This window comes from Lagopus muta, chromosome 14 (assembly GCF_023343835.1).
Source record: "Lagopus muta isolate bLagMut1 chromosome 14, bLagMut1 primary, whole genome shotgun sequence".
Lineage (NCBI taxonomy): Eukaryota > Metazoa > Chordata > Aves > Galliformes > Phasianidae > Lagopus > Lagopus muta.
This window is the reverse complement of record NC_064446.1, coordinates 3,353,149-3,377,204: the sequence shown is the minus strand read 5'-3', so window position 1 is coordinate 3,377,204 and position 24,056 is coordinate 3,353,149. Positions and strand designations below refer to the sequence as shown.

The 24,056-nt window shown below is 42.8% G+C and overlaps 1 protein-coding gene across 7 annotated transcripts in view; it reads left to right on the top strand.

The window, feature by feature from the left end:
* KCNIP1 (potassium voltage-gated channel interacting protein 1) overlaps positions 1-24,056 on the top strand; it is a 265,634-nt gene that overhangs the window by 150,728 nt on the left and 90,850 nt on the right. The window contains exon 2 of one of the 7 annotated variants that reach the window (XM_048961112.1): positions 5,455-5,589. The exons of 4 other annotated variants lie outside the window; for them this stretch is intronic. Coding sequence is in view for 1 of the 3 variants with exons in the window: in XM_048961110.1 (XP_048817067.1) it covers positions 12,696-12,705 (10 nt within the window). In the remaining 2 variants the exon portion in view is untranslated. Of the gene's footprint in view, positions 1-5,454; positions 5,590-11,768; positions 11,815-12,664; positions 12,706-24,056 lie in introns of those variants that run through there. 2 more of the 7 variants (XM_048961111.1, XM_048961110.1) reach the window with 2 other exon arrangements.

The window sequence follows — 24,056 nt, the reverse complement described above, 5'->3', positions numbered from 1 at the left end:
ATGTGAGCTGAATAAGGCTTAATTACATGTTTACTTCAGAGCAAGCTGTTGTGATTGCATCGCTGGGCAGTAAAGCCAGGCTCAAACTAACATGTAAACGTAGAAACAAACAATACAGTTTCAGAAGTGATTATTCTGTATTTAAATGGCAAACACTGAAATTTAATGTTGTAGTGCAGTGTGTGGGAAACTCAAGTCGTACCAGTTACTTATAATTACAGGGCAAGTGAAGTGGGAGGGGGTGGCACACAAAATGAGGGAGGATCTGGGCTGTATGGATCTTACAGATGGCAATGACACACTTGAGAACCCCTGGGTAGAGATGAAGGAACAAGACAATAAAGCAGATGTCACTGTGGGAGTCTACTATAGGCCACCCAGCCAGGATGGCAGCACTGATGAAGCGTTCTTTAAGGAACCAAGAGATACCTCTAGATCTGCCTTCCTTGTCCTTCAGGGACTTCAGCATCCCAGACATTAACTGAGAATACTGTACAGCTGACATAAATAGGTTCAGGAGATTCCTAAAATACTTGATGATAGTTTCTTGGTACAGATGCTGAGGGAGCTGACTAGGCAAGGTGCTCTTTTAGATTTGTCACTTGTAAACAGAATCGTGGATGAGGTGGCAATTAAAGGCCATCTTGGCAACAGTGACTGTGAAGTAGTAGAGTTTAAGATCATTAGTAGCAGGAGGAAAACTGCCACCAAAATTTCAGCCCTGGCTATGAGGAGCAGAGACTTCAGGATGCTCGGGAAATTAGTGGTAAAGTCCCCTGGGAAATTGCTTCCGAAAGTATTGGGACCCATCAGTGCTGGTCATTTTTTAACTGTCACCTCGTACCACCTCTTAAGAGCACAGGAACACGAAATTCTAAAATGTTGGAAGTCGTGAAGGTGGAGCAGGGGTGGCTTGGCTGAGCATGGATGTTCTAGTGCTTAGGCAGAAAGTGCATGTGCACTGGAAGTCAGGCAACATTGGAACACTGCAGAGATGCTACTCACCATTGTAGGGAGAAAATCCATGAAACCTCAGCTCAAGTAGAACTGAAGCTGTATGGAAGTGGGGGACAGCAAAATGGGGTTTTTTAAAGTATGCTAAGAGGAAACAGAGGATGAGGGATTGCACTGATCCATTACTTGGTGTAGATTATCACCTCACAAACTGGAATGCAGACAAAGTAGAAATGTTTAATGCTTTCACTTCTTTTGTTTTTAACACCAACATTGAGGGTCTAAAGCCTCTGGAGCCCTGAGTTGGAGGACTGTGGCAGTGGGAACAATACATTGCCAGGCCCCCAACTTGAGTGGGATTCATTGCTCGAGCTGGATGCATGTAAGTCTATGGGGCTTAATGAATTTCATCCCAAGATACTCAAAGAGCTGGCTGATGTCATCACAAGACCTGTCTCAATTATTTTTTCAACTGCCTTGGGAATCTGGAGAGGTCCCAGACAAGTGGAAGCTGTCAAATGTCCCAGTTTTCAAGAAGGGCAAGGGAGAAAATCCTGCTGGTTACAGAGCTGTCAGTCTCACTTTGGTGCCTGGCAAAATTATGGAGATTACTCTGGGAGTCATTGAAAAACACTTGCAAGACAATGAAGTCATTGGTCACAACCAACATAGATTCATATTTAACAGGACTCTCCTGATAACAATTTCCTTCTATGCCCAGCACTGCCAACCAGTCAAAGGAAGGGATTGTCCCACTTTGCACTGGTGAGACCTCATGTTGAGCACTGGGTGCAAGTTTGGGTGCCACAATATAAGAAAGACATAAAGCTATTAGCATTCAAAGAAGGGCTGTGAAGATAGGGAAGGGCCTATAGATCAGAGTCTATGAGGAGTGGCTGAAGTCCCTGGGTTTGTTCAGCCGGTGGTGGCTTTGCCCCTAGCATCTCCTGTTTCAAAATGGACTTTTCCTGTCTCCCCCATCGCAGCCTCTCTCCTGCTTTTATTCTCTCCAGGGTCTGCAGGTTTTGTTCCACTTGCACACTGCATCAGCACGGCCAGTGCGTGATGCAGAGCCCAAGAGGAACACCTGCCTGCAAGCAAGCTCAACCATCTGCAAAACAAGATAACTGGCAAGGCTGACTCCCTAGCAAACCAAGATAAATGGTTCCAGCCACAAATATCATTTCCCATAAAATTGTCAGAATACTTTTTTCCATCCCAGGATCTCTCTTCGGTCAGGGGCCTTTAGCTCCCTGACTCGCTGTTTCAGAAGTATTTGGATAATGCTCCTTGGAAATGGAGCCAGCAGCTGAATTCAGTGATCCCTGTGGGTATCTTCCAACTCAGGGTGTTCTATGACACTGTGATCATTTGGTTGAGCTGCCTGCTGAAGTCAGATGTTTCACTAAAGAAGCAGACAGCAATGGGAGTCTACCATCAGCCCAAGAACTGTTGTGATCCTGTGTATTATGGGAGGTTTAAGAACATAGACGCAGCAGACTGGAGATATCAGTTTTGGACTGACTGTGTTTTCCACTGTATTGAACACAGTAGCACTGCTTTGTCATCACATGTTGAGAAGTGCTTGAAAAGTAATACACACGTGCACACTGTGAAACTTCAGTTCAAAGAGTCAAACGAAAATGCATTGCACATTACTGCACTTTAAACAAAAGAGCTCAACAGTATTCCCATCTTTAAAAAACCCAGTCAGTGGCACACCAGAAAACAGACTCTAGAGACTGAAGGCCTTTTTGGTGGTTGCTAATGCAGTGATGATTTCCTGTTTTAAGCTAAGAGTATCAATAACTCCAGTTACAGAGAAGAGCCTTCAGGGGAAAAAGAACTTGTGTCAGAGGAGCTCATTGGACTGTTGAAATAACAATATTTTATAGATTCAACAAACAAGCAATTCCCAGCCCGGTAAGCAACATTCTTCAGCTGCAGGTCAGCTACAACAGAAATTAATTTAGCTCAAAAATGCATGCAGCTTGTAGTACCATCCACAGCATTACAGGATTAATTTGGCAGCTCTTCCCATTCAAGGCTGGCTCTCCATGAGACAGCTCCCAAAGGGTGAGCACAGGCTTGCCTTTAATTACATGGAATGCTTTGGGAAATGCCGTGTTTAATTTATCCACTGTTGGCTGGATAGGTATTTCCCTCTGGCATCAACTGTATTAGAAAAGTTTCATCCATCCCAACAGAACAATGTCTACTTGAAAGGTGGTCACAAATGAGCATCAGTTCTGCATGATTGAAACAGATCAGAGGATACTCCTGAAACAGGCCTTCAGAACAGCTTGAATCAGGAAAATGTTTGCTGATTAGGCCGTGTGGTAAAATGGTAGTGAAGGACCTGGTGGGGTCAGCTCAAATTGATTCCCTCTTGGAGTGCTTGATTGCCATTGTCTCATCTCAATCAAGAATTAGTGATGAACTGCATATATTAAATGTCAACTGTGTTTTCCATTTTCCATTTCCATGTAGATGCAAAGTTTAAATTTGGTGTATGAAGAGGTTTTCTACAGAGAAATACCCATTAACCAACTAGGGAAGGTGACCCACGTGACTGTTAATTGTTAACAGGAAAGATTTGTGGAGGATATGTTGGCTGGAGGCTGTCTTCAGCACAGCGATCACAAGATAATAGTGTTCTCAATCCAAGGGAGAGCAAGGAGGACAGTCAGCAGAACTGCTACTTAGGACTTTTGTGGGGCTGCTTTGGACCTATTTAGGGACCTGGTTGACAAGATCCTTGGGAGGCAATTCTAAAGGGCAGTGGTGTCTAGGAAGATGAGACATTCTTTCAAGACGTTCTTGAAAGGCATAGGACCAGGCTAAAAAATGAGCCAGCAGGCAAGAAGACCAGTCTGGCCAAGCAAAGAGCTTCTCCTGGAACTTCTACTGAAGTGAAAGATGGTAAGAAGGTTTTTTAAGTACATAAACAAGAAAAGAAGAACTTAGGAGAATCTCCGTCTTTATTGGATGAAGGGGAGTGACAAGTGATAAGGAAAATGCTGTCTTTGCCATCATCTTCGTTAGTAAGACTGATTCTTTTGAGGGTACTCAGCCCACTGGGCTGGAAGAGTCAGGGAGCAGAATGAAGTTCTTATAATCCAAGGGAAAATGATTAGTGACCTAATATACCACTTGGATACTCAAAAATATTTGTAGTTAGATGAAATCCACCCAGTGTCTACAAGAAGTGCAGGAAATCACTTTACACAGAAGTGCAAGAAAGAGGACTTGGGAAACTACAGGCTTGTCAAACTGACTTAGGTATCAGGGAATGTTATGGAGTAGATCATCCTGAGTGCTGTTATGTGGCATGGACAGGATACCCAGGTGATGTGACCTGGTCAGCAGGGATTGCATTTGATGATCTCTTGAAGTCCCTTCCAATCCCTGTGATTCTGTGATTCTATTATTCATGAAAGGCAGGTCCTGCACGTCTAACCTGATCTTATGAACAAGATGACCCACTTAGTGGACAGGGGAAAGGCTATGAATGTTGTTTACTTGGACAAAGTATTTGATACTGTTTCCCACAGTCTTCTGGTGGAGAAACTGACTGCTCATGGCTTGAATGTATGTACAGGCTGCTGAATAGAATATTGTTGGATGGCCAGGCCAAAAGGTTGTTGTGAATGAAGTTAAATCTTCTTGGCAGCTGTTTAATGTATTTACCAATTATATTGATGAGGGGATTGAGTGCATCCTCAGTAAGTTTGCAGATGACAAAGGGACAGTTCATCTGCTTGAGTGGAGGAAGGATTTGCAGAGGGATCTGGACAGACTAGATCAAAGGGATCTGCCCAGTCACATGATATTCAACTTGCCAGATGCTGCACTTCAGTCACATCAACTCCATGTGGTGGTAGAGGCTTGGGGAGAAGTGGTCAGAAAGTTGTTGGGCAGAAAAGGACTGGGGGTGCTGATCAACAACCAGCAGTGCACCCAGGTGGCCAAGAAAGCCAATGGCATCCTGGTCTGTATCTGAAATAAAGCGGCCAGTGGGACTGGAGAAGTGATAGTCCCACTGTACACAGCACTGGTGAGATTGAAAACTAGAGGAGTTTTCATCCAGGGAGGTGGGTGTTGGGCTGTTTACTCGGGTGACAAGTGATAGGACATGAGGCAAGTTGTGCCAGGGGAGGTTTGACTTGGATGTCAAGAATAATTTCTCCAAGGAGAGGGTGGGGTACGTTGGAACAGGCTGCCCAAGGAGGTGGTAGAGTCCCCATCCCTGGAAGTATTGAAGAGGTGCTTAGGGATGTGTTTTGGTGGTAGACTTGTGTTAGGTGGGTGGTTGGACGTGAAGATCTTAAAGGTCTTCTCTAACCTTAATGATTTTATGATTATATTCCTCATGTAATGAGAAAAATTATGTGTTGATGCACGGATGTGTAATTATAGGTGGTTACTCTTCTACTTGATGACTGTCGAAGGAATATTCTTAGTTCTTAGTCTTTGTGTTAAATCATCTTTCTGATGTAGGGAAGGCTCAGAGCTTTTGGAACATTTGAATGGCAACTCAGACAAACCCTGAAAAAGGGACTGAGCATGGAAACAAGCCTTCTGGGGAAGGACTGCAGGGTGCTTGCTAGGACAGCCCCAAATCACAGGTGTGAGGTAAGTGCCTACAGAGTTCTGGGGCCAATGGATTAGAAAGGAAAGCAGGTTTCTCGGTATGACTGTGTGTGAAGTAGCTGAAGTGTTATTTTACTTTCCTTTTTATCACACAGAGAGACAGTAGTTAAAATAATTGAGTGGTTTTGACAATCTCATCCCTAATACACAGTAACAGTTCCTCTTAATGCATGATATGAGATAAAATGTTGCTTAGACTAATGTACCCCTATGGATGTATATCATTCTATGCTTTAGCACCTGAAATAGGATTTTAAGTTTCAGTGCTATATCCAGATCCCTATATTTAGCTACTCTTGTTTCAGAGGAATCCAACTGGCAAATCCCTATTCTTCTGTTTCATATAAATCCTATTTCAGATATTTGAATTTAAAATTTGGTGGGACTTGCATGAAAAGCTCTGCAAAGGTAAAGACAGCTTGCTTTGGAGGCGGAAAAGCAGAAGTACCTCCTACTGAGAAGTAATGATCCGTACTTCAGTGCATGTTCTTCCAGTCAGGCAGTTGATCACATCTGATAGTGCTGGCTTTTCCACTGTGAGTAACGCTGCCATTTCAGCTCCCTCCTCTTTGCTGGTGCAAAGCATGGTTGTTAACACATCCTACCATACCCACAGGTGTGGATGCCAAAAGCACTTAGCAGGCTGTGATTCAGTTCTGCAGACAAAGAATGCGTTCTATACGTAAAGAAAAATATTCTTTTAGGATAATAGTAACCTTATTCTCTAACAGGAAGAAATTAACTGAGCAGAATGCTGCTCTTCTCCAAAGGCAATGGCTCTGCAGAGATAAAAATGCCAGTGTCTACATATAGCCAGTCCTTGATGTAAATGTAGGATCATTGTTATTAATACTAAATTTGCAATTCTAAAGTAACTTGCATAGAGGCTGGGGACAAACCCTCTCTGTTCCTTAGTGGTATCTGGATTCATCTGGCAGCCCTGCAGAAATTAAACTGATATGTATGATATGTTACCAGTTTCACACCATGATGGCACTCTGGTAGGTGAAGCACAGTCAGTATCATGATGACATCATTACCTTGTGATCCATGTATTCAGTGAGTTGTACTAAGCATTAAAAAAAAATTCAAACAAAACCCAGCAGCAATAGATGCAATATCTGCCTTACAAAGAATAAATTCACAATATTATGAAATGCAGATGCCAGAAGAATCATTGCTGTAGTACATAAGGTTAGAGCTCTCTCCAAAGCGCCAAGCATGTGGCTTTTCCTTAAAATCACAGAATGGCTTGGGTTGGAAGGGACCCCAAGGATCAGTAAGTTCCAACCCCCCTTCCACAAGCAGGGCCACCATATCTAATACTAGGCCAGGCTGCCCAGAGTCCCATCCAACCTGACCAACACCTCCAGGGACGGGGCATCCACAGCCTCTCTGGGCAGACTGTTCCTCAAAGTACAGCAAGACTTGAAAAGCTGTCTGAACAAGGACCTGGGCAACTTCAGCAGAGGGGTTTGACCAGGTAATCTCCAGAGGTCCCTTCTAACCTTGACTGTTTTGTAATTCTGTGTAATGTTGTTCATGGATGATGAGCTTGCATAGAGTAATTTTTGTAAAAAGACAGAGAGGCAGATGGCAGTTAAGATACTAGTTTTGTGGAGCTGATGTTAGGAGATACCTGACCATCTAATCACAGACTCAAATTCTATCAGCCAAAGCAGACCATCACTAAATAGGAGTTTGGTTTGACAGAAACTTCGCTAAAGAGTTGAGGTAGCAGAGTCTCTACCTTTAGGGCAGAGATTTAAAAATTAAAATTACATAAAAATTAAATGTGGGCTACTTTGTCTTACGAGATTATTTCAAAATTGAAGCTATTGCTACATTTTATATATATATGTTTAAGCTGGAATTAGTTACTGCTGTAATATGCTGAGAGGATATCCAAACTACTCCTCTTTTATTGTGTGCTTCATCACTTAGTAAAACATGTTTTATTCTTGTTGTGAGCTATAATTCTGAATACAGCAGAGAGAAAGAGAATCTTTGGTTTCTAATTTCTACGTACAGGTTAAATGAAAGAGCTTGGGGCCAGCTGTTTAACTAATTTAGTTAGTTAGCTGCCTCTGCCATCTATATCAGCCTGGCACTGACCTATAGAGCTGGTGCCCATGCACCTGTGGGCTGATGTTGTGTATCACCAGCCATCACTTCTTCATGTGGATGTCTGTTTTTCTGCCCTTCTCTGATGCATAACTGCCAGTAGCGCCCAGTGATCACATCAAGCTGAATGTTTAAGTCCAATATCACAAAATAACTTAATCTTCACTTCATTTATGCCTGTATTCTCTCCCTATGTCAAAATTACTGATAGTTCACTGCAGCAGTGCCTTCTGATAACCACCTACCTGAGTCAGCTGTGGTGGAAACTGAACAGCCTTACTCATATGCAGTGGTTCTGTCATCCCAGCTGCCAGTATTAGAAAGTTTGAGCAATCTTGGTGTGTTTGATGCTGTTTGGATGTGACATAATAATGGAGTTAAGGTTTAGTTGTGGTCATTTAAAAGCTCTTGGCTGAAAAACAAGGCATCTAATGAAACGGGCACGCCTAGGAAGTATACCTTTTCTTGTGTATGAATGCTTTATCAGCTACACTAGCTTTCATTATGTAGTATAGCAAAAGGATTGAGGAACATGAAATGTATGTGATTTTTTTTTATATTGCATAGCTTTTTGTTCAACCACACTGCCTTGTTAGACTGCCTAGATGAGTGTTCTTGCAGTTTCCATGCAGAAAGTGTTCTTTCATGCTAGCCTGATAACTTATTAAGAGAAAAATTTGCACTGAAAGCATGCAAGGCCAGCAGTATGGGAACATGGATGGAAAATAGTGGAAAATGGGATTGTTGGGGTGGAGCTGGAGCTGTGCTCTTCCACGTGCCTGTGCTTGCTGTGATTTGTCTTGTTTTTGTGACTGTTTCAGGGACAGTGAGATACCCCATTGCACAGTAGATGGAATGTTTAGGACTTATATTTGCATCCTTTAATGGACACTGAATTAATTTAAATCAAAGTTGTAAATGCTCTGACAGTGAGCCTGGCAAGGTAGTGGCATGAAATGAGCCATAGAGGATGCTCTTGGCTGTAGCTAGCAACTCCCTGGGCTGCCACTAGCCGCTGTGGGTGCTCCATCCTGCAGCACCCAGAGCTCCTCCTGGGCAGAGCTCTTCCTTTTAGCTGTTCCCTGCTAGTATCTGGGGATGCTTTGGCTGGGAGTTGGGGGAATTGATAAAATGAACTAAAACAGGTGCTGGTTGCTCATACCCTCATACCTGCCACTTCTTTGGCTGTTGCTTCCACATTCCTCTCTCTTGCTGGCTGTGCAAGGGGCAGAGGATCCTCCCAGAGGGGCTTTGCAGGATTGGGCCACAAATGCAAGTTGTTACAAAGGAGGAAAGATTTTTCAAGGATTGCGCACAAAAGCATGAAAATCTGGTAGTACAGCAAGATAGGATTGTTGTAAGGGTGCCTGAAATTAGAAATTTGGGGTGTTAAAGAGCAGAGTCAGTAAAGCACTAATTGAAGTCATTTAAGCACCATAAAAGGAGGATAATTCCTTCTAGGGATAAACCTAAATTTGTCTGACTAGCACAGTATTTCTGCTTCCTTGTGTAACATCCATTACTTTTCTTTCGGAGTGGCAGGATGTGGAGGCAGAGCATCTGTTTGTACGGTGCAGGGACAGCAGAGGGCAGCAGGAGCCTGCTGTCTGCCTGCACTGCATCAGGAAAGCAGCCCCGGAGAGGTGCACGCTGAAGCGACGAGTCTGCAGTGGTGCTTCTCTGTTGAAAAGATTGTTAAGTCCTTCATTAAATTTGGACCCCGTGAATCTGAGGAGGCGTAAACCATGTCGTCCATTAATTGCCAGTGGTTGATAAATACTGAATTTTCCATTCTAGCAAGACTGAAACGCAGTTTGGAGAAAACAGCACTTCTGAGCTACGGCTGACTCCTGGCTCCTTTGCTTTTGTTTCTTGACAATAATGTCAAAGCCACCAGGTGGGGATAAGAGCCCTTTCAGTCTCACGTTGGAGTTTCCATCCCCAGTTACGTATTTGGTTTGGGTCTTTCAGCAGTGTAGTAGTGGTGAAACTACAAAGCAAGCAAGTTAAACTCAGCTCCCCTCCCTGGAGACATTCCAGGCCAGGGTGGATGAGCAACCTGGTCCAGTGGGAGGTGTCCTTGCCTATAGCAGGGGGGTGGAAATAGATGATCTCTAAGGCCATTTCCAATCCAAATCTGTGATTCTGTGATGGCTGTGGAAAGCAGATGGCTAAGATCAGTTTCTTTGCTTTTACCTTCCACTGATCACTGAGCAGAATATCACAAGACCATATCACAGAGCACCAGCAGTGCTGGTGGTTGGTGGGCAGCAGTGGTTAATGATTTCCCTTCTGTTGTTGTATCACAGATGCTGAGACCTCAGGCACATCTGTATTGTGCAGTATTTCCTTCTTAACAACATGGATTTGGCAGTTTCTAACAAAGTAATTATCTGAGATACTTCTGATAGCATACAAATATGCTTTTATTGGCTGATAATGTGGAAATAAATCGTTTTAATTTTCCAAAATATTGTCAGCATCGCATCTTAAATACAATTAGTCTGTCAATAATCTGTATTTAACCTGAAGTCCCTCTCTCCTTTTAACTAAACCTAAAAGTTCTAAGCTTTGGGTCATCTTAGGGAAGCATTTCCAATGCTTTTTTTGATTGTCCCTAGATATAATTCACTTCTAAAATTAGCAGACGCAGATATCCTTTCCCAAAATTTTTATAACTGAATGTCCATCTGATCAAAAGAGTACCCTGCCTTGGTAAGCATCTCCTGCTGTTGGTAGTATTTCTACAGTCAGCCTTGGCAGAGCCTCCTTGTGCCAGCTACTGCGTAGTAGTGGAAGAAGCTGGGGCTTTTGCAATCTATTTTAGTTATATATATTATAGATAAATACATAGATATAGTACAAACACTATATATATAAAGAGTCTTTAGATGGAAATTTCAACCCTTACAATGTGAGAAGCAATGAGTTTCACCAGATAAAGGTGGCAGGCTTAGCCTGATATTATTTCATCTTGTTTTTTAACTATTTTATTTCTTGAGCTTCTATCTCAGAGGTATTAAACCATCATTTCCTATTTATTTCTCCCTGTTTCTCAAACCACAACATCCTCCTTTTGCTTCTTTTGCTGGAATGATTTGCGTATGGTTTTGCCCCACTCCCCAAGAAGGATGGACAAAGGAAGGTCAGATATCATGGGCTTTTGTGGCATCAAGGTGCTGTCTTAGTAGGAGAACAGCACATAGCCGAATATCAGCACTGGTCTGAGTGGCTCTGCTGTTCGTGCATTCAGATCACAGTGGGTATTCTTCACCCTAAAATCTTTTATAAGAGATTAATTCTCTGGGTGTGGTTTTAGCAGGCTTTTGGTGCAGGGTTTTTAAGGTAAAAATCAGAAGTGAGCTCTTTAGCCCCATTTGTCCAACAGCCCAGGTATATGCAGAGCAAGGACGTCCCCATGTGTGGGCTGTGATTCTGGCACCAAAAGACAGTATGAGATGCTTAAACATAAACTGTTCACGTTTTGTCTTACATTTAGACTGACTCTTCTGGAATGTATTAATAGCTCCTCTTGTCACAGCTCAGTGGAAGTTTGCTATTTGCAGTAGTTATGTGATGGAGGAGCGTGACACACCGCTGTGCAGTGCACAGTGGGCTTCTCCGTGTCCCTGAGGCTCACTGTGCCCCTCCTCCATGGACTTCCAAAGCTGCATACTGTGCTGTGTATCGGTGGGTCATATTGATGCCCTGGGCAGCTCTTGTGTTAGAAATCTGTGAGAGCTGGGGTATTCCACAGGGAGCACTTACACTGGAAACAGCAGCCTGCCATCTCTCCTAAGACAGTCCCTGCTACCAAGGTTATTAAATCACTGTTAATGAATTTACTGTGTATAGGAAATGTTGAGTCACAGCCTGGCCCACTGATTGAGCACCTGGGAAAAGGACCTGGTCGGCCCTGGGAGCACAGGTGAAGGCAGTTCAGCTGTGTGATAGGAAGGGCTGCAGCCTGGCTGCACCTCTCTGAGACCCTATTTAAGGGCTGACTGCCAGGGCAGAAAGATCTCTGGTTGGAGATCTCTCCATTGTGGAGTTTTGCCTATGTGCATTCATTTTCTGAGATAGGTGAGCACTTTTCCTTTGTAACACTGTTCCATTTGTGCTAGTCCCTTTGCTACTGCACTCCTGTATTGCCCCTCTGCTGCTTTGACCTTTCTGATTGTAACACCCTGTGAAAGGAGGAAGTTTTCTGTCCATCGTTTTCCAAATGAATTTCCTATGAAGAGAACTGCCAGGAGGCTGAAGAGCATTTCTGTAGAGGCTCAGCTGGCTTCTCTAGATAGCTAGAGGTCCTAACGTGTACTTCTGCTGTAGGGAAAGAGGTTTGCCATGAGGCTGGTGGTTTGTTACCTTTCTCCTACTTAAAAGCTTGATTACAAGTGGCTCATAAAGCATCTTTTCTAATCTGCTCATGCTGTACCCAGTCACGTGTTAAGCCACGCTCTGTTGCACTGCAAAGCAGCATGGAAAGGGAGAACTGAAGAGTTGAGCAAAGCTAAATTAACAGACAACACAGTACTTGGTAATAAAACCAGCAGGTGCTACGCTTTGCCCTTTGGCAATGCAACCTTCGATAATTCAATTATCTGGATGAAAAGGGCTATCTTAATTATTTAAAGGCTGTGAAAAAAAGTGTAGTTAAATAATTTTTCATACTACAAGAAGTCATTTTAGCGCAAGTGTGGTGAAATTTTTCAAGGATACATTATTTCTTTTCACTTTGACTTTTGTTAAGCTTCAAACTGTAACCCCAAACTTGCATTCTGTTTTCTTGCAGGTAAGTCTGGCTTGGTGTGTTTGAACTGTGCACTTTGGGAATGGGAGTGAACAAAGTAAGCCTTCCCCAAGCTGTTCCGGCCTGTTAACAAGGTCAGAGTGCTGTCTTTTATTTTTGAGCTCTATTACCGTAAATTAAAATGAAGCTGGACTGGATGATGTAACTGCAGATGGATCCAGGTATGCAGACTCAATGGGATCTGCCTGTTGTGTCAGATGTGAATGCCACATAATTCTCAAGAACGCGTATTTGTTATTTTGTGTGCTGTTTCTCCAGTTCATTCTTAAACCACGAGTGGGTGGAGATAATACAAAATGCACTACTGATACCTTATAGGGCAATGCGACTTTCTGTAAAGCCTTCTTAGTGAACACTGAAATGGGTTCTCCAACTACAACAGTTTTGATGATGTAAAATTGTGTCTGCTTTTGAATAGAGCCACGTTAACAGGTCTCACACTGAAAAGCTTACTTTGTAGATCATCCAGAACTGGTTCTCTCTCATTAATCAACTGGCAATAGGATCTTGCTTTCAGTCAGTAAGATGCAGCTGTTGAACTGGCATGCTTTGCTTCCCACCTGAACCTTGCTCTGTGACAACTGCTAGCAGAAAAAAACCTCCTGACCTTGCAAGCTTCCTTGCATTGGAATGAGCAGACTTTGAGATGCTGTTACGCTTATTGTATGATGGTTTTAAACTTTTTTCGTCTTCCCTTCTCCCATTACCTCCAAGAATAGTTAAATTCGTCTCTCATCAAATTCAGGTTTTGGCTTTCTTTTGAAGTGTTGTTTGGATAAATCAAATGATGACTTCTTCAGATGCTTGTACTGTCCTCCTGATTCCTCTTTGTGTTCCAGTGCCAGTAACAAAACCTTTTTTTGCAGTATTCCTTACATTTTGTGATACCTGTTACAGCTGTGTCACTGAGTGCTAGGTAACAGGATGGATACTGGATGGTCAAGATACAGAAAACAGTACACAATGCACCTTCTTTTGCAGTCGCTTCTGAAGCTTTGTTTGCTTTACAAATACAGATGTTTTGATATTTCATCTGGACTCTAATATAAACTACTTGCTGTCCTCATGTTCGCTAATTAGTTTTGCAGCTGCTCTCTGTTATGTGAATTTCATTATCCCATCTCAATTACTGTTTAGATCAACCACCAAAATTTTATATAAGTGCTAAACAACTTTTTTACGCTTGGCTCCTTCCCTTCCCCTCTCCTAATACAGATGTATACCATTGATTTTGTCATTACATCTGAAAATTTTCAGTGCCTTTTTGTGCCCAACACGCCGAGCCTTTGGCACCCAGCTGTACGCCTCCTCCACACTCTTAGGTATCCTTACCACTCTCTGCCTGGGGAGTTCTGCAACATGGAGCAGTCTCCACCTGCTTGAAACAATTTATTAATTGCTCCCAGGAGCAGTAATTACCACAAGAAATCAGGCAGATTGCATGTTATCAATGGAGAAAGCATGCTGCCATGTGACAAGGCTGTGTGGTGTTTCCTTTTATTTTAAAGCACTCTGAATCTATCAGTGGAAGAGGGTTTAGATGGGGAAGTTCCATCTGTCATGTCTCATTGCAATAAAAGGCAGACTTGTATTTCAGCATCTGTTTGACTCGTATAAATGTCTCTTTCAGGGCTTTTTAGATGTAAACAGATGAGATGTTAATAGATGTGAATATGAATACAGATCAGTCAAATAATGCCTTAAAAATAAACATCAGGTGAAGCTCAGATTTAAAGAAATGTGCACAAAATAACCTGCAGAAGCACTGAGTGCAAAATGAAGGTGCAGGTCACAGCATGTAGAATGGTCATTCCTTTGGCTGCTGAAACAATGCTGGAGCGTTGAGGAGTTAAGTCAAAAATGACCATTTTTGAAAATGTTGTTCATATGTTGCTATTGCTTACACCAGTATGTGTCAGAAATCAGCACTGTGGTCAATTTTCTTGGGATTTGGGATTTCATTTTTAAAAATATCTCTTCCGCATGCCTCATGCAGAACAGTCTTCCTGTGTTGTCCTCAGGAGAACTGTGATGCACAAAGAAAAGTACTCTGCCTTCAGCAAACTGTGTTTTGAATAGCAGAAGTAGGATTGGCAGCCATCTGAAGTAGTAACTCCTTGTGTGGCGTCTGTAGAGAGCTGCAGTGCAGGTTTAGAGCCTGACTGGCTGTGAAACAAGGAACACTGATAAGTGTGTGCGTGTGGGATTCCTTCCTGTGAAAGGGAATTGTTGCAGAAAGCATCGTGTCCAGTTCACCTAGTGGGATGTGCTCTGAGGAGCAGCTGTGGTGTTGTGCTCTGAAATGTACTGTGGCAGCCTGTAGGTTGTGCTTTATACCTTTACATTGCAGCAGAATCCTCCTTGTCACTGTCTCTGTAGGAAGGGGGACCAGGCAAAACCTATTACTCCTGGATAAAAGTAGGGAGGGAGGCTTGTAAGGAGACTTCTGATTGGGAGGGTATTGAGATGTCAGTAGTGGAAAAGCAACAAGAGAGCAGAGAGAAGAGGTTGAGTGAATTCCTACTTTTGAGGTATTTGTAACTTTCATAGAAAAATGAGTCAGTTTAATTCTTGTGTTTAATATTGAATCAGCATTTGTAAAGGCTGTGTTTATTCAGTGTCTGTGCGCTGTTGTTAAGGGAATGGAGTGCAGAGCTGTAACACATTTAAACATGTTTTTAAACATTTTTCTTAGCTGTGGTTGTCTGGAGGACTGGGATTAACAGAGGAGCCTTGCAGGGTGCAAGGCACACCTTCATTTTAAGCCTTTCTGTTTGACTAAGTGCAGCACAACACGAGTATGGGTAGGAGAGATTTCTTTGAGTGTGCTGTGACCTAAATGGTATTTATAATGCTGTTTGAGCTTTTTTGTTGGTTTTTTTTTTTTTTTTTCAAAAGAAATTAACACATTTGGGAGGGGAAGAAAATAAAGGTTGTAAAAACATATTTACTCTTTGAACCTTGCAGTTCTGGAACCCAAATTTACTCCTTAGCCCTAAGGTAGAGGGACGGTGGTGGGTTAACCACAGTCCTGTTTGCTGCCAGTGCTGAGCACTTGTTTTTAACTATGGTTCTCCAAGTACCCATGGGCTAGGAGACTGCTGGTGTTCACTTATATAGATGTCTTTGATTTTGAATGAAATGAAATATGAGGCAGAATTGTTTCTCAGCTTTAGCCACAGAGTCAGAATTTCACACTTTTCCTGCTGTAGATTTGTCAGGCATGGTCTCGAGAGCATCCACATGATGCTGGATGCTGAAGAGCAGCACATTGAAATCTCAGAGCAGGCTCAGGCGTTGCGGTCCTTGAAATGTCAGCCAGCTGCCTACAGCCCTGTTTGTTTCAGTGATGGAAAGCAGTACCTACATCAAGGTGCCTGGGCAGCCTGTGATTTATGAAGCCCACAGCATGGTCCTGGCAATAAGAAATGTCTGCAAGAAAAAGCGTATTATTCGTAAGATTTCTGTTAAGTAATTTATGTAAAAATTGAGGATTTGTGTTGCAACCTCATTTTATCATTTGTTCTTTGAACATTTTTTTTTTCCCTGAGGTGGAAGTGGGATGCTTGGTAGTGATTTATATAATGAGAAGTTCACAGGCTTTTCAAATGATTTCTTCCCAGTTCACAGGTGCACATTGAGTGCCATATCATGGAGATCGAGCTCAGTTATTGCCAAACCCAGAAGCAAACTTGGTTTGTTCTGCTATTTGTTGTGATTAGAAATTGTAAATACGTATCCTTCTCAAATACTGTTGATGTTTTGCAGAACTTCAGTCCCATTCACAAGGGGACAAGCATTAAAGCAAACTTCCTGTGGGAAGAAAGACTTCCTATTGTGAGATAACAGTTATTCAGTTCACGGTACTATTTCCAATCTTCTCAGTAGAATGAGGCTGCCCCATATGCCACCCGTTTGTGGCAGTGCTTTCCATCCTCATAAAGAATGCATATTCCTTCCAGTAACACATAAACTGTGATCTCTGATTTTGCTAGGGTCACGAATCTGCTAGCTCAGCTTTGTCTTCAAGTGGGTTTCTGTATTTCAGATTTCCTTCGGTATCTCTTCTTTTCACCTTTGTTGCTATCACTATTGAAAATGGTCCTATATACACTGTTTTCAACCTAATGCTTCTGTGTCATTGTATCCTGTATGGCAGCAACATTACAACAAACAGATACCTGCAATGCTGAACCCCATGACTGTGCTGCCCATCCGCTTGGTAGTTTAGCATAACGTTACATCACGTAAAGATGGACAATGCTGAAGTGTAGCTGACCACTTGCTTTTGGCTCTTGAGCTGTTCTCGTGTCTGGAACACCAATGTTTCACTCCCAACAAAGGAATATTTTGCCATTGGGTGAACATAAAGATTGAGAAGACAAATGCTCTACACCAAGGAAAGCACTGCGCTTTGTGGTGGGAAGCATGGCTGTAAGCCCGTCTGCAAAGTCTCAGACCACAGGAAGATTCTTCAGTTGCACAGGTAGCCTTCTGTGTATGGAGAATCAGCTTCTTTTTTCTGTTTTCAATTTGCACCCAACTGACTTTAACCCCACGCTTCAATCTGCTTTGAAATTGTCTCTTCTTCTGCAGAAGGGCCTTAAAAGAGGATGCATCTGTTCCACAGCTTCAGTGTCTTCTGAGTTCTCAGAAGTAATTTGTTTCTTCTGTAAGCATCTCCCTCGGTTACTGCATTGTGCAACACTGTAATTTTTCTGTATACAGACCCATGATCCTTTATCTCCCCTTGTTTAGGTAGAGCCATTAGCATTTCAGCAGGTGAATAAATTGCCTCTGTGATGCAGTTGTTGCGGCTGAGTGCAACAGGTTTACTAGATCCTGGCTATATCCATCAGAGATCATAGTCCTGAAGGGGATTTTTGTTCTGGTATTTGGTCTGAGGTGAAAAGTGTCCATGAGTTCTGTACATTTCTCTGTTTACATGCATTGTTAGCTCATTTATTGATGTGTCTGAAATGTAAGCAGTGTATGGAAGCGCTATACTTTGCCTCATTTAATTCAGAGTTTCCCCTCTGAGCTCACAGCTTGTCAGTAATTTAGCAAAGACCATGAGATGGCACTTGGCCTATCAGAGAGGCGTTAGTAGCACTGAAGACTTGGGGTCAACTCATGCTTTGGGAGGAGAAGGCAGGATTTACTTCTGAATTAGTGAAGTATCAACCAGTGCACGATCAAACAGGGGAGCCTGAAGGTAAAGCAAGCAGCTGTATGTGACAGGAGCTTGTGACAGTAATGATGGTTTTGATGCTTCCTCGTGTCTCCGTGCTCATTCCTGAGAACTGATGCCAGGCAGCACATCTCGCTGTTGGAACAACCCCTGGGGAGAATGAGGAAACCCTGAATTATTTGCTTTTAACTGAACAGCTAGTTTCTCGTTAACTGCTAAACTATTAAGACATGATTTGCCTTCCACATGTTAAAAAATTGGACAGCAATTATTAGGAAAAAAAAATGGGAACATTGTTATCATAGGAAATTATTATTTAGTGTGGAAAATTGTAGTTATTTGCAGTCTTTTAGGTCCTAAAAATAATCTAGCCGAGTTATTGCCAGCCTCCTGGGAAACTGATCATCTCTTTTTCCCAGAAGACCCATAGCAGCAGTTGGCACAAACTACAACCAAGCTCTCTGTACATTAGGTGTGAAATATGGTGGCTGGCAGTGTTTGCACACTTATACATTATTTGTGGAGCAGGCGTTGCTGTTTGACAGCCCCCATGTCATTCATCAGTCAGCACTGAGAAAGATGAAACAGTGCATGGATTTCCCCACACTTATTTCGTCATCATTAACTCAAAACGCAGAGTTACTCCCACAGAGTTCTGTGGGTCTCAGAGGGAGCCTGGCCTGGGCATGAGAAGCAGGATCAGATCAGAGCTTTCCTTTGGCAGTGCCACATGGCATTTCTAGTTATGCCCTATGAGCCTCTGCAAAAACTCCTCCTCCTTGAGATTTATGTCTTTTAAATATAAATGGCCAGTTAACACCTTTTCCCGAATCCAGTTGTGAACATTTATTTTCTTAATCTCTCCCCATTATTCATCCCTAGCAGCCTATGGATGCAACTTTATCATGGCTGCTGGAGCCCTGCTCTGAGCAGCTGGAAATTGTCCATGGTCACAGTGCTGCGGTGGCTGCATGGTGTGCAAGCCTGGGCTGTGTGTTGCTGTGACCTGCACAGCTGCAGAGGGCATATCTACTATTTGAATAGCTGCTTACAGCTCTAATTTCTGAAAAGAGAAAGGGAGAAAGCTGAGACGTGCCACTGTGCAACTTGGACAAGGCTTTCTCAGGAAGCAAGCCTCTAATAGAGAATGCTATGGAGAAATGAGTGCTTCAGTACATATGACAAGGTAGGGAGCTTTGCACAGTCTGCTAGTCGAGCAGCAGCTTGCATCTGCAGTTCTTCAAGGTTCTGTTTAGGGCTGTGATGAAGGGAAAATACCTGCAAATAAATGGGCTGCCTTCCAGTGTTAGGTACGCCTTTCAGACCATGGGTTCCAAACAAATGTGTTTTCCTCCATCAATAGATAGCCTTTCTTAAGGTCTTAATGCGTGTTATGTGACATGATGTCAGCTAAACTCACTATTGAAGTAAGCAGTGACTGAGTGTAAGCTTTGGCTCTTTTAAAAAGGACAGCAGTATGTGACAGCAGTCCCACAGCTCCTGGCAGGTGTTGGACTGCTGCCACAAACAGGACAAACTTTAATCCAATGCAGAGAGCTTTGAACAACTAATTATCAGCTTTGTGGAAGCTGATCTCCTTGTAGACAATTCTGAATGTTTTCTGTTGTGGTTGTTTTGCATTAAGATTTGCTCTAGCTGTTGGAAGTGTGCACTTGCACAATTTTAAATAACTGTGTCTACCAGTCGTGTAGAGAAAGAACTACTTCCATCCTTACCCTGTTCATTTTTATAGACTGGAAAAAGTGTGTTTGTGCTTCCAAAGCTGTGCAGTGCTTTATTTCTTGCAGTGTTTTCTCTAATCAGAAAGCTGAAGTTACTTAAGTTACTTCTGTCTTCAAGCTATTGATTGGCTCATAGGGTTGAATATATATTTTGAATATGTAAGTAAAATATGAAACTGAATAGCTGACTGAGTGGTGGCAGAGTGATTTCGTCAGCTCTTCAGTGAAGTTGGTGGGTAACTTGATTCCATTTGCTGACATTAGCAACTGCTAGATACTAAGTGAGTCAATGTACAAAGCACGCTGTAGGAGAGGCTTTTTGGTGGGTTTCTAAAGTTCTGGAGCTTTCTAAATGATGTAAAGAGTTAGGTATGAGCATAAGGGAAGCAGAGACTTCCATGCAAAACCTCATGAATGCATCAGGATATCCATGGCCTTAAAAACACGTGTACCAGTGCCACAATATTGCATTTGTACTTCAGTTTTATCCTAAGTCAGAACCTCAGTTTCAAGCTTTTGTTTTACCACTGGCTGTCATGAAATCATAGGCATGGCCTTCTCTCATCATCACTTTAGGTGAGGTAGGTATGAATACAGGCCTGTACCTAATATAGGCATCCCCTCTGGGAATGGAGGAGAATGTGGAAAGTAGCAGGGGAGCCAAGAGAATGCTTTCATGCCCACAGGACAGGTGTGGTGGTGCTGCAAGAACAGCAGGGGCTTTTCTGCAGCAATGCCTGGCATCACTGCCATGGCGAAAACAAATGTGTGAACATGGGCAGTGACCACAATGAGTCACATCTTTGTGCAGAAGACAAATCCTTTAGATCATTGCCTGTCTTCTCTCTTGGCCCAGACCAGTTCTTCCAGTGATGGGAAGTCTTTCCTCTGGATTCTGCACAGACTTATTTAACAGCTGTTGCACATTTGAGCCTTGCCTGTGGCCAGGACATAATTCTGTATGATGAATGATTGCTGCCTGTCACAAACAGGTGTCTGTCTGCTCAGGGCTGGACATTCTAGTTTTCTCTCTCTGGCAGATCTTATCACTATATGCTCTCTTCTGAAGGAAATATTCTTCAAAACAATTTTTCCTTGAAAATTCTGAAAACTTGCTTTGCTTTCCTCCTGCTCTGCTATGCATCATATGGTTTTCTCTCACCATTAACATTCTCTACCTCTTTTTTTTTATTTAAAAAAAAAAAAAAAAAAGACAGGCCTGTTGTTTGCCATGTTGGGTATCTGCAGCAACTCTCCACTGTCGTTCAGAGAGAGCTGAGGCTCTTGTAAAGCCCCAGCAGTGTGGCATAACCAATTTGACTAAAGCTTCAGGAAGAAAATGAGAATCTATAAGCATTTCTTTGCAAACAGTGCCCTGACAGCTATGCCAGCCTGTAGCAGCTGTCTTTTTTCCCCCTAATTTCATGCTTCATTGGAAACAGTGAGGGGTTATTACACAAGGAGGCACTAAGGTCACCTTCACACGTTAGTTTGTTTTCATGTGAGAGGCTCAGCTGCTTCCTGGGTCTGGCATTGTTTGTTTTTCATGCTGGATCCATCAGCAGCATGGCTTTGTATGGCTAGCAGGACATCAAGAAGAGGTTTGCAAGCCTTTCTTTCTGCTGCTAGCTCTTTCCACACAGGTTCATGGCCATAGCCAAGTCATCATACCACGTGTGCCATTCTCTGCCTGTAACCTGTGGGTATAATGGAGCTCCATTTTTGGAAATAGTGCATCACTGAGCATGAGGTGAAGTTGCTGCTGTTGCCCCTCAGATGCTTATCCAGCAAGCAGAAAACTGATTGTTGTACTGGAGGTGTCATTACATTTAAAACACAAAAGACTGCTGGTAGTGTCTATATCAAGGACATGGTTAGTACTCTGAATAAGGCACAACCTGCGTTAAGGGCTTGGCTATTAATCTGAGTGTGGTGAGGTTGACCAGTGCAACACTGAGAGATGGAATTACTGCCCTGGACAGCCAACCTGTGATACCGTATAGAACAGCATATAAAGTAGGGATATAACAACCATCTCTTTCTCAAAGACATAATTTGTATTTGCATTAAATTCTCCTTTTGTACAACTATTTTAAAATAAATTATATTATTGGATGTGGATTTTATTCACTGAATAAGTTGGCTGAGATTTAACATTGTTAGCATTGGATAAATTAATGAAAGCATTAAAGGAAATATTGAAAGAGTTGGAGCTGATGCATTTGCCGTAAGTTTGAACAGAGCTGTATTTAAAGGAGATGAGTATGCAAAGAAACCGAGGCATAATGAAGCCTCCTACACACCATGGAATGAAATATTTATACTGTAATCATGCTATTAATAAAATGATGGATCAGCCAGAGTCATCTGCAGCAGGACTCAGCTGGGAGACTGGCTGCTACTGGGAGTAGAGGAGCTAGGAACAGAAGAGCAGAAGCATATGGACTGGTTTGGGGCTCCCTGTCCTGAATTAGCTCTGTGCTTGTGTCATGTACCAGCTTCCAGTGCTGAGATATGGGCAGTGCTCTGCCTTGTCAGCAGATGCTATTGTCTCTGTTCAGCTGTGCTGCTGAACAGGTCCTCACCTCCTCTGTGGACTTAGCCCAGTTTCCAAGGGTTAAAAACAGCACCTAAAGATAAGAAAAGGTTTGTGTAGGGGAGGAGCGTATTTGGTCTGTGAGATGGGACAGTGGGGTCAGATCTCAGACCTGCTCTTGAGGGTAGCTGTACAGGAGTACTTAACTACCAAAGAGTTACTTGTCTTGATGCTCTTCATCTTGCTTTCACACTTCAGCTGTATGATGAGTGCGAGGGTCAGCTCAGGGATCTCTCACTGTTGCTGGGAGCAGAAAGGCTCAGCTGCAGCCATGGGTGTGGTGGGGACAGAGGAACAGCAGTCCCTGTGCTGCTTCTGACTTCATCCAGCATCAGAGCAGTGTATGTGGGCATCTCCCACAGAGTCTGGCTGGAGAGAAGCTGTCTGCAGTTTTGATTTTTTTATTTTACCCATGTTTCCTTTCTCTTTTTTCTTCTTGTTCTACCCTTTATGCACCTTAATTTTATCTCATGCTGTGAAAACTGTCTGCAAAGCAGACAGTAATTAAGCAGTTACTTAGGACTAGTGTCCATACATAACGAACCCCCAGGAATGCTGGATTCTGCTCACGCACTGCAGTGATAATCAGTTTTATGTGTGTCCTTCCTGCATGCTGTGATGGGCTGACACCATCCAGGTCTCTTGCTCTGGGCACGCAGCTGTTCCTGGCAGGAAGGAGGCATTATGGCACCCTCAGATTCCTTATTACTGCTGGTAGGTGGGTGAATAGATAATCAGATATTGCAGCCAGCAGAAACTGGGCATTTGCAGTTAACAGGAGTGTTTTCCTTTGCAGTGAGTTGCTCAGGTTCAAACATGAATGTGGAAAATTGTACTGAGTTTGTTGCAGGTATACAATGTGTTGCTGAGAGGTGATAACTGGTACTAACTGCAGAGCCTGCACCTCAGTCCTGCCAGCTTGTCCAAGCAAAACCAGGTGTGTGATAGGCATATATTTGATGAGGCTCCTCTGCTCTTTTCTCATTAAGACACTGTTACTGATGGCTTGGGCTGGCCAGGGAACAGCTGGAAGTTCTCTGAGGTTTAAAGACATCTCTGTGATTGGGGGGAAAAAAAGGAGCAAATATTTCAAATAGCTTCTGTGGAGTGGGCTACAGAGCAACTTATAATTTGATGGTAGAACTTAACAGTAGGAAGAGACAGTCTGTGAAGTTCCTTCTCTGTGGGATGGTGGGTTTTTTGGCAAGAAAAATAGACAACATAATTGGTAATCAGTTGTATTGGTAGCTCAGCAGCAGCAAACTGGGACAATGACATAAGTCCACTGGACTGGGAGAAATCCCCTTTCCAAACAAAATTATGTGGAGTCCTCAGCACAGAGATGTGGACCTGTTGGAGTGCATCGGAGGTGAGCCACAGAAATGATCCAAGGGATGGAATGCCTCCCTAAGATTTGCTAAGGAGAACTCTAAGGATTCTATGTTACTGTGAAAGTTAATTTAGAATGCTCACTGGCATCGCCCAACTCACGTCACCGAGTTCATGGGTTTAACTTGGCCAAAATTAGGCTTAAGCCATTTTATCCTTCTCCATCCCGGGCCATTTCCATTAGGCAGCATCTCTTTCTTTTCCCTTCTCAACTGAAACGTTGTTTATTGATGAATGTTGTTGTACCTTATGTCTGGACTGCCCCAGAGGTGTTTAATTTCTGTGGCAGTTGGATTTGATCCTACAGTAACTTTAACCTCCACTTGGGAGCATTCAGGCCCAATGAGAAATTTGGAAGGAAGTTGTGAGATCTCTAAATGAAGTTTGATAGCAGGAAGAAGTACAGCACTTATTTTGAAAGAGGATACCTGACAAAAGTGTGGATGCTGATGACGCTAATTATATAAATAAAGAATGAATGGCTCTAAAATATTAATACACTAGAATAATCACTGAACTTGGTTTAGACCTTTAGCAAGAGACTGCAACACAGCATAGTATTGCTGAAGTGAAGAAGAGAACTGTTTAGAGCTA